Below are 10273 nucleotides of genomic sequence, written 5' to 3'. Positions count from 1 at the left end.
CCAGCTGGTCCCTGCCACCCTCAGGGCCCCTGTGTTGCCTGGCTGGGCTGGGCCCAGAGCAGCAGGACCTGGTGCAGGGACCGGTCCTGGGGCTGCAGGAGCAGCCCCAGGGCTGGTAGGACCCATCTGGGCGGTGTGGGGACCACACGCTGCGCCAGGTCCTGCTGCCTTGGGTCTGGCCCGGCCAGGTGGTGCAGGGGCCCCGAGGGCGGCTGGGCCCGGCGCACAGTCCCTGTGTGCCGTGCCTGGTCCTATCACCCAAGGACCCAGCCCAGTTGGTTGGCAGAGGTACCCCAGAGCTGGCAGAGCCTGGCATGTGGTCCCTGCGTGCCACACTGGGTCCTGCCACCAAGGGCCCAGCCCAGCCCAGCAGCAAAGAAGCCCCAGGACCCAGCTGGGCCCGGCGTGTGGTCCCTGCATGCCACGCCAAGTCTTGCCGCCATGGCTCAGAGTGCCCCACTCCCACTGACGCTGCTAAAGGTAAGTTATGGGCCCTGAGCCTGGGGCCCTCCAGGGTGCCTGGGACCCTGGGTGGGGAGGCTGGGGCTCAGTGGGGGATAGGAGCTGGGGCCCTGGCGGGGGGGCAACCATCCCTCTTGAGCAGCTGCCCCACAAGGTCCCCCACACCCACAGTCCCCCCAGCAGTCACCCCACACCTACCCACAGACCAACCCACATCCCACCACACACACCCTCACACCCACCCCCTTTCCCCACACACCTTCCCACCCCCTTCCTGCAAACACTACATCCCCCCCATCACACACCCATCATGTGCAAAGAAAACCAAAAGTACAGATCAACACATATAGGTGTTTAGAATTCATTTCATCATGATGATAGAAACACTGGTAGGCTTCCACATTGCTTTAACATTGTAAATTTACTAATAAAGCATTGCCCAACTGATTGCTCTCTCTCTGTCTTGTTCTCTGTCTAGATATATATATATGTGTGTGTGTGTGTGTGTGTGTGTGTACAGCGTGGTCTTTTGTGTTAATTGTGGAAATACATGGATTTTGGGATATTTTTAAAAATGGATTTGGGATGCTGCTGCAGCAGTCCAGCTGGCACAAGGGGTAGTGTCCCCAGGTAGCAAGTGGCTGCGTCCCAGAAGCTCCAGAGAGTGAATAGCCCTGAGCTGCTTGCCAGGACAGGTTTTTATACAGCTGGGGCTAGGACAGGGCAGCTTTTTATACTGCTGGGGACAGCACAGGTGCTGGCCCCAGGCTCTAGCTCCCCCTGGCTGCAGATCCGGGAGAAGCCAGGCAGGGTTATTTTGCCCTAAGTGGCACAATTTGCTCCACAACAAAGTGCATGTCCAAGCACGTGTGCTGAGGCAAAAAGCCCCAGCTCAAATTTGCCCCGCTTCTATTTGAGCTGCTGCAAGCGCACATGCTTGCATTGTGTGCCCAATGTAACCATGTGCATGTGCTTACCTGTTTGCCCCTTGTTATTTCTCAGTAAAGAGCAGTTCCCTTGCCAGTGATGATTAATCGTTGATCTCAATTAATTTAAACAACTACTTGCAAATCACTAGCAGGGACTTCAACTTCTGCTGGTTCTGTGTAGAAGTGTCTGCTTTATAGCTGCATGCTTGAAACTGAAAGCTGCCAGTTTCCTGACTGCCAGTTAGTTTCAGTAAGGCTTGTAAATGGAGTACATTTGCATTACAAAATAGACAGTCAGGGCAAAAATGCCGTGTATTTAAATGGTTATAATATTCTTAACAAATGTACAGTTAACCAGCGTTTGTTATAATGTAAGCAGTAGGCAAAAATTGAGATTTCTTTTGTGCTGTCATTAATTATTCACATCTCCAGTACGTATATAAGCATAGTTGTCTCCTCTCTGCGCTCCTGCCAAGTTTTCTTGTTACTACTGTGAATGCAAAGAAAAGCAGCATTACGTAATGCTAACATTACCTTGGCTGGAAAGGACCAGTCTTCCATAAAATTATTATTAGGCACATCTGTAGTGATTTCTAACTATTATGTGCTTAGGATAGATTTTTTTTTCTTTATTACAACATATTTACAGCCATTATTGATAAACTGGAACAGGAACAAGCAGAACAGCTTTAGATTCTAATCATATAATGTCAGTTAATACTGAACATTTCTTTACAATTAGCTCTAGATGCTGCTAGTACTACTGTGCATTCCTTGGCAAAATCAGTTTTAATATGATGATCATTTTGGTCTTTGGTATCTGGAATACCCAAAGAAGCCCAATGTACCATGGTGAATCTGCTGTTTGTGTCAGTAATGAGTCTACACTGGAAACCATATACTGTAGTGTAACTCTGCCACTACAGGAAGATGTGACCCCCGCAATCAAGTTAACTGTCCTTTACTATAAAACCCTTTACAAAACTGCCATCTCCTAATATAAGTAATAAACCAAACATATTGGAAAAGAATAATAAAGGGTGTATTGCAGAAGCTCTGAAAGGGAACAGGATTTAAACTTCAGTGTATGGTGGGGCTTATGGTAGGTGTCATAATTATAAGGTATAGATTTGTGTCACATTTTGTGTGTAGCAACCCTAATTAGTTCAGAACAGAAGTATAGTAATTAAAAAGTCACAAAAAAAATCCTTTGTGATTCGGGTGATAAGCCAGGCAGCTAGACTAATTAATCTGTAATATTGTATGCTCAAAATAATTTTCAGTGAAAATTTCTGAAGAATCCTTTGGTTGAAATTTAGCTGCACCAAGTATACTTCAGATAATCAATCAAATCCTTTTATCTTTAAGAACTACTTAAGGATTGTTCTTTAAGCTTTACTTAACAAAGTAAAGTAATATTTTAAAGGAAATATACTTAGTTATTTAATTCATTTTTGTGTGTTTCAGTTTCCCAAATAATAGAATAAATGTTTGGGATGACAGTATTTTTATTTTACTGCTAATTTTATAGAGACCATTTTACATTTAAATTGAACTTTAATGTTTGGATAAGTGTTCTGAAATTGTGCATGTTGTAATTTTCCAGCTAACAAGGTCAGATTTTCTTTCTACACATTCCATTTACACATTTTAGTTGCAAAATTCAAATAGATTATGACTTTCTGCACACTTCTTGCCAAATGTTTCAAGTCCAAAGACCATCAATAACAAAAAAAATCTTTTGAAATCAATCAAAATTCTTTCAATTTGTGGTACAGAAGCTTGCTTTTTCGTTTCTCACTAGAGAAGAGATGTATAACAACAAAATAAAATGTTTCTTTAAGTGTTGCTTTCCCATGCTTGACAGTGACATTGGGGTGCTTTACTTTTGTACTGAACTGAATACAGCTGTGTGTCAGGTGTCTTGGTCAGATAAGCGTCTCCCCTCTGGGCATCCTTGATCTTGAGATGATAGAGGTTATTACGCTCCAAGGAGGAGCAGAAGCTTAGGCACATTTCATATGCCTAGCATTTCTTTGTTGGTTTGCTCTACATACCTCCCTGCTTAGCACCTTAGCACTCTGGATTGCTCTTTGGAGATGCCTTCCTATTTCCATTGATTGTATAGGGACTTAAGCATCTAACCCTGTCTCTTCAGACCATTTTGGAGGGGCAATATGTCCACCATTCAGATGTTGCAATGCCTAGGTGGAGGCTTCTATAAAAACTATATGGCTCTGGCTGTTACTTCAAAGAGATTTCTATTGAATACATATTGGTATTTCAAATCACTTTTTAAGCTGTACTTCAAAGGTAATCTAACGTGCTTTCATAAGTAATTTCAGAAAAATATTTAAAATAATAAAATATCAATATTTTTAGGCTCAAATTGCTTTGGAAGTGCTTTAGCATTATTTGCGAAGTGAAAAAATGTAGAGCCAGGAACTTGAATTTTAGAAGGTAAATAATAGAGGAAATCATTTAATTTTTGTATTTTAAAATGTAATTATTTGTTCTTTTTAAAGAAAAAATTATTTGGCACATGGTACAAAGCAAATTATTACAGGAAATCTATTGTGTATCCAAGTTTCAAGAAGACATCCCAAAAACAAGTTACAAGTTTTAACTATTTATTGTCCTTTTAATTAGTTAAGTGTGTGTTAATTGTTCCTCTGATATACCAATATAAGTTCATAAAACTTTGAAAACTATTTTAACAGGTCTTATTTTGTACAGAAGATTTTTTTATAGTACTTGGTGCCTGAGATCACTACGATACTGCTGTACTAGTCTGTATGCTCATACAAGATGGCCTAATTTATTCCTTGATACTCTACCATCTAAGAACTCACTTTCATTATACATTTTATATAAAAACTATTTTGCATGGCAGTTTGCTATACTTTGATCTGACTAAATTCAGACAGCATACAGTGATATTCATATACCATTTTTTTGATATATCAGTCTTAGTTCTTGTTTTCATAAATGGCTGTGCTGTCCTTCATTTGTGTTAGTGAAAAGAGAAAAAAGTAAGACAATTTTTGAGAAATGGAAGGGAAAATGAAACCAGGAAATATGTTACTGTATTTAGAACTAAGTTTTTGTGGTTTTGCTCAGGGAGAAGGGAAAGAAGCTAAAACATTTTACTGGTGAGTTGCAAGAAACAAGTACAGGAACAGATTATTACAATGAAACAAAGAGAGACACTGGAAGAGAAAGATGGCAAGTAAAACACAGAAAGAAGGTATTAAGAGAGTAGAAGAAAATAATTTAGTTTTCAACCATGTGGCTTTGTTTCAGCTGTTCCCATTAATAATATTCTAGCAAGTGACACCTATATTAAATCTGGTAAAAATCAGAATTTTATAAAAGAATCTAGTCACAGTGTACATACTCTAATAAAATAGTCTAATATATTGATTTTTTCTGTACATCTCATGGAAGCACTGAGCACTATTTTTTTTATCTCAGAAGCTTCTTTTCACTAGTATAGCACATTCTCATTTTCCTTGCACAGCGCCTATTTTGAATTCCAAATCTAACTCTACAAATATAAACCCGACTTTTGAAATATCTGCTTTTATGAACACTCTTCTTTTGAAAGATCTAACCGGATGACTCCTCAAAATGCTAGACGCTTGAGGGATAAGGGAGGAACAGTGTTGCATGGCCCATTCACATGTACTTTTGTCATTAGCAAGGTACAGCATAACCTCATGTTGACCTCAATGGCAAATGGTGTTAACAGGGAAGTATTTTACATGGCTGTGAACACAGTCCAGGCTGAACATAAATCACTAACTTCAGTGGTTTAAAACTAAAATAATGCCTCTTCCTCCCTCTTTCTCTCTTTTTTTTTTCATTTTTCAATACAGTGTACTATAGAAAGAGATTTGGGTTGGAGAGAAACACAGGTTCTTGTACAGTAGATGTTCTATCTGGCCTGTAGGGAGCCCTGCAGGCTGGATGACATGGCTCCAAGTACCATATCAGGCTGGCATGTGAAGTTGCTTTGCAGCTGAATCTGGCATGTAGGGCCAGGCCAGCACATAAGGTCTCACCCAGGGACTGACCCTGTGCTGACCCCACACTGTATCTGCTTTGGGAACCAGCCTTGCCCTTGGGACCTGGTCTGTAGACCTGTTCTGCACCACTCATCTGGCCTGTGGGGCTGGAAGGTTAAGCAACTTTGGTATAGTATCAAGTTTAGCTAAATTGTAAGGAATCTTGTAAAAATTCATAATTCTATTAAACATAAATATTTTATCATGCTGTGTGGAGAATTAATATTTCAGCTTGCAGAAAGCCTGTTCATCTTTAAGGAATGTCTTGTAGCTGCTGATTTAGTAAATTATATACTGTTTTAAGTCTACAGAAACGTCCTCTGTTTGCTTTTAAATGCCAAAGTTTATTAGTTTGCATGTGCATATGTTAAAACTGCCACATAAATCTGTAATATTTTATTTCCTACATAGAAAGTAGTAAATATTCTCAAGCATTGTCTGGTAATTCTAAATGTGGTGGAATGTGATTTTGATAATCAGTTGCAAATTATTTGGCTACAAATACAGTCAAGCCATTTCTAACTGTTAATCTTGACCATTACTGATTTTAATTTTAGGATATTATTATCTAGTATCGCTATTAATCTGTTTTTTATCTTTTTAGAATGAGAGAGCATATTCCTTTTGTGGGACAATAGAATACATGGCTCCAGATATTGTCAGAGGTGGAGATATCGGACATGACAAGGTGTGTTTCTGCCCAGCTTTCTATTAAAATTTTGATCCAAGTGAATCCTCTCTTAGAGCCTTATATACAATTAATGATATGATCAGCAACATTTCCTTTACCCAATTTCACTATTGAACCTTTCCCATCTCTACCATCATTCCAAATTAAATCAAGCTGAATAGTCTAGGTTTCCCGATATTCATAGGCTATTGGTTGTTTTTAGGCACTTAAAAGTTGATCATCTTAGTTGTCCTTGGCTCATGATTTAAGTAAACCTATCTTAGTGCAGAGGGTGTTAGCAGGGGTGCTTAACCTGTGGCACCTTGTCATCCAGCCTGCACAACTCTCCATATGCAGGCTGTGGCCCTTCATGCTAAATCTGCTGCACAGGGTGGTGTGGGGCCCAACTCCAGCCTGTGAGGCTGGGCAGAGGTATCATGGAGCCTTGGAGTCCCGATCCAGGCATGTGCAGCTGGGCAGCAAGGTCCTAGGGCCCTGATTCAGGTACACTGGGCTGGGCAGAGGCAGTGCGACTTTCCGAGGCCCTAATCCCAGTGGGTAGAAGTGGTGCAGGTTTCTAGGGCCCAGATTCCAGCACGTGCAGTGAAGGGTGGGGGGGAGGGTTTAGAGCACACTCTCAGCGCATGTAGTAGGACAGAGCTAGTGCAGGGTCCTGGGGCTCTGGTTCCAGCTTGTGGGGCCAGGCAGGGACAGCATGGTCTGGATCCAGGCATGGGGTATGATGCCCAATTTAGCCTATAGACAGGCCCACTCTGGTAATCACTCTGGTAATACATTACTAGACATATTTTAATACAGTTTAATGAGGATCATTTAAAAATAGTTGTGTCCTATTCCTTGTTACTGTCTCACTAGGGGAAATTAGTGAAAGACTGAGGAATATAAAGTCCATTAAGAAGATATTAGTAAAATTTACAGGACTAAAATTTTATTCGAACTATATACACTTTCACTAGAACTTCTTAATACATGAAAAATTAATTTTGCTTTTTTTTTCCAAAATGAGACTTTGAAACTGCAATCTGAACATATCTATAAGGTCACAGTCCTTACTCTCAACATTTTTCCTTAAAGTTTTTAGACAATATAAGTCTCAGCAATCTTTGAAGTTCCAACACGAGGACCTGGGTAATTATAGACCAGTTAGCCTGACTTTGATACCTGAGAAGTTACTGGAGCCATGTTATAAAGAAGTCTATTTGTAACCATCTGGTAGAGGAAAGGCTCATCATGAGCAGGGATCCAGATTTTCTGTTTCCCACACAGAAATGGAAAAAAACACAGATTTCCCCCTTTACTGGTGCAAAAAGTGGATTTCCCATTTTAGCAGAGAAACTCACAGATTTTGCACTTTTGCTAAGAGCTCTCTTCAGGCTGGCAGAGTTCCAACCTGCAAGGGGCTGCGGGGAGTGGGAAGAACATAGTCAAGCTTCCAGGCAGCCTGGAGAGCAGCTCCCACAGGTAAGTGGTGGCGGTGGGGAATTGAGGCTACCATAGGGAGGGAGGGATTTGGGCAGGGCTGGGTCTGGGGCTGCTGCCCAGCCTGGCAGTGCTTGCGGCCAGGAGCCTCAATGTGTGGCTACAGGACCCCGGTGGGAGCAGGATGGGGCTGTGGACAACTTGTCTGGGGGGCAGAGGGGTGGAGCTGGCTTCTTGCCACTGTGCGCACTTCCAGGGGCAAGAGGGACGCATGCCCCCCAGATCTGTGTGTGGGGCAGAGGTTCGGGGTAGGCTGCCCGCTGCAGGCTCAGGCTCCCGCCCTATAGCCCAATGGATGTAAACCGGCGTGGCCGGGAACACCCGAGCTGCACAGGAAAGCTACATGCTGCTTTGAGCTTCGCACTGCCCTGGTGAAGGGCAGCAGGGTGGGAGCCTGAGCCCGCAGCGGGCAGCCCACACCTGCCCCCACCCTGCGCACAGATCTAGGGGGCATGATTCCCTCTCCCCCTGAGCCCCCCCTACCCCCCGAGCGTGTGTGCAGCAGCGGGGAGTCAGCCCCAACTTCTCTGGGCTCTGCTCCACTACAGCAGCTGCCACCCCGGCCAGGGGCAGGGGGCTGTGGACCGGAGTCCCTGCCTCCATAGCCCTAGTAGCTGGGGTCTCCCTCTGGCAGGGTGGAGGGGGCTGTGGGTGGGGGGTGAGGGCTGGGGGTGCTGTGGGAGAGAATGAGGGGCATAAGCAGGGCCAGGGGGCTATGGGGGGGTGATGGGCATGAGCAGGGCCAGGGAGGATGTGGGGGGTTAGTGGCCTTTCATTTTAATCACTGATTTTGGGGGGTTTATCAGGGAATTTGCAATTTTTTTTATTTTTTATTATTATTAGGGAAAGCTGGATCCCTGAACGTGAGGAGCCAGAATGGATTTGCCAAGCATAAATATTGCCAAACAAATTTTATCTCCTTTCTTGATAAAGTATCTAGTTGAATGGAGAAAGTGAATGCATTAGATATAGTGTACTAGGACTTCAGTAAGGTTTTTGACAAAGTCCTACATGAGCTTCTCATAAACAAATTGGAGAAATGTGGTCAAAAGTTTATTATGGGATGGATAGACAAGTGGTTTAATAGCCATAAGCAAAGATTAATTATAAATGGGTGGACATTCAAATGGCAGAAGATTAAAAGTGGAGCCCCATCTCAGTGTGTTCTGGATTTGATTGTGTTTAGTCTCATTGTTAATGGTTTGGATGCCAGAATAGAAAGCTTCCTGAGCAATATTGCAGACAACATGTGAGTAGGAAGGACTGCAAACACATTAGAGGAAAAGAGTAGAATGCAGAAGGATCTTGATCAACTGGAAGCTGGGATAGGAAGTCACGATGAAGTACAATGCTGACAATAACAAAGTGCTGCACTTAAGGAAGAATTCTCAAAACACAAATACAAAATGGGTAACAACTTGCTGGATGGCAGCACTATTGAGGAACTATGAGTCTTGGTGGATCACAGAGTCATCAATATGATGTAACAGCAAAAAAAGGTGAAACTGGTTTGGGGCTGCATGAGTAAGAGTGTTAGGTGTAAGATGGGAGGAGTGCCACACTAGGCACAGGCTAGGCATTCTCTAGTGAGTATTGTGTGTAGTTCTGGCCCACATTTTAAAAAGGACACGGAGAAGTTGGAGATCGAAAGGTGTGTGATCAAAGCTGCGAAGGAGTTGGAAGCCAAGCCATACAAGGAGAGGTCGAGAAAAATAAGCATGTGTAACTTGCAAGAAAGGTGAATAAGAGGGGACATGATAGCAGTTTCATGTCTGAAGGACTGCCTTAAAGAAGAGGGAGAACACATTTTCTCCTTTGCTACAGAAAGTAGGGTATGTAGCAATGGCTTGAAATTACAGCAAAGTAGGTTTAAATTGGATATCAGGGAAAATGTCACTGTTAAAGTAGTGAAGCAGTGGAATCGACTCCTTAAAGTTGTGGAATCTCCTTCACTGGAAGTTTCCATGAAGGGGATGGATAAACATTGGTTAAGGATGATTTAGGAGTAGCAATTCCTACAGTGTGCTGTGGAGAGCAATATTTGGGAACACAAGAGACTACTCTCTCTTACACATATCACTTGGATATCATGAGAAGAGCTCTGTAGTCCAGAGCAGGTAGAAATTAGAGAGGACTGTGCTCAGCAGCAGGAGAATGAAGCAAAGCTCCCTAAGCGGCTTGAAAAATTTAAAGAGCCTGGGATAAATTTACAGAGGGGATAGGAGAATTGAAAAGAGAGGTTTGTTTCTACAGTAACGATGTATGTGTGGAGTTGTGTTTGAGGTTCCTGGGTTGCAGTAAAAAGTGGAGGATGTCTGTTTTTTCCATGCTTCTGGGTTTTGCTTGTTGCCACATGAGGGGAAGAAAATAATTCTTAACCCCTTGTTGCTATCGGTGTAAGCGTTTACTTCCACCTTCCTCAGAAGTATTGGTTTAACTACAGCTAAGGCTTTTGATTGGAATGTGCCAATACACGTGCTAGAACTTAAAAACCCCAGAGGACATGTCCAGACGAGCCTTCACATGCCTCTTGCTACATCTCAAAGCAGCTGGGGATGTGGCAAGAGGCATACTGGGAACAAAAAGCATTCCTGTGCTGAATATTTACAGTGTGGGCTCCATTTGATACCTGGTTATCCCGGTAT

General features: G+C 42.8%; 1 protein-coding gene across 7 annotated transcripts in view; it reads left to right on the top strand.

Moving 5' to 3' along the window:
- Positions 1–10273, top strand: part of RPS6KA5 (ribosomal protein S6 kinase A5) — a 166695-nt gene that overhangs the window by 73203 nt on the left and 83219 nt on the right. For all 7 annotated transcript variants that reach the window (XM_025191253.1, XM_025191252.1, XM_025191258.1 and 4 more), the window contains one exon: positions 6063–6146. In XM_025191253.1, the coding sequence (XP_025047038.1) occupies positions 6063–6146 (84 nt within the window). The remainder of the gene's footprint in view (positions 1–6062; positions 6147–10273) is intronic.

This window comes from Alligator sinensis, unplaced genomic scaffold (assembly GCF_000455745.1).
Source record: "Alligator sinensis unplaced genomic scaffold, ASM45574v1 scaffold608_1, whole genome shotgun sequence".
In the NCBI taxonomy this organism is placed as follows: domain Eukaryota; kingdom Metazoa; phylum Chordata; order Crocodylia; family Alligatoridae; genus Alligator; species Alligator sinensis.
This window is presented reverse-complemented; position numbering and strand designations above follow the sequence as displayed.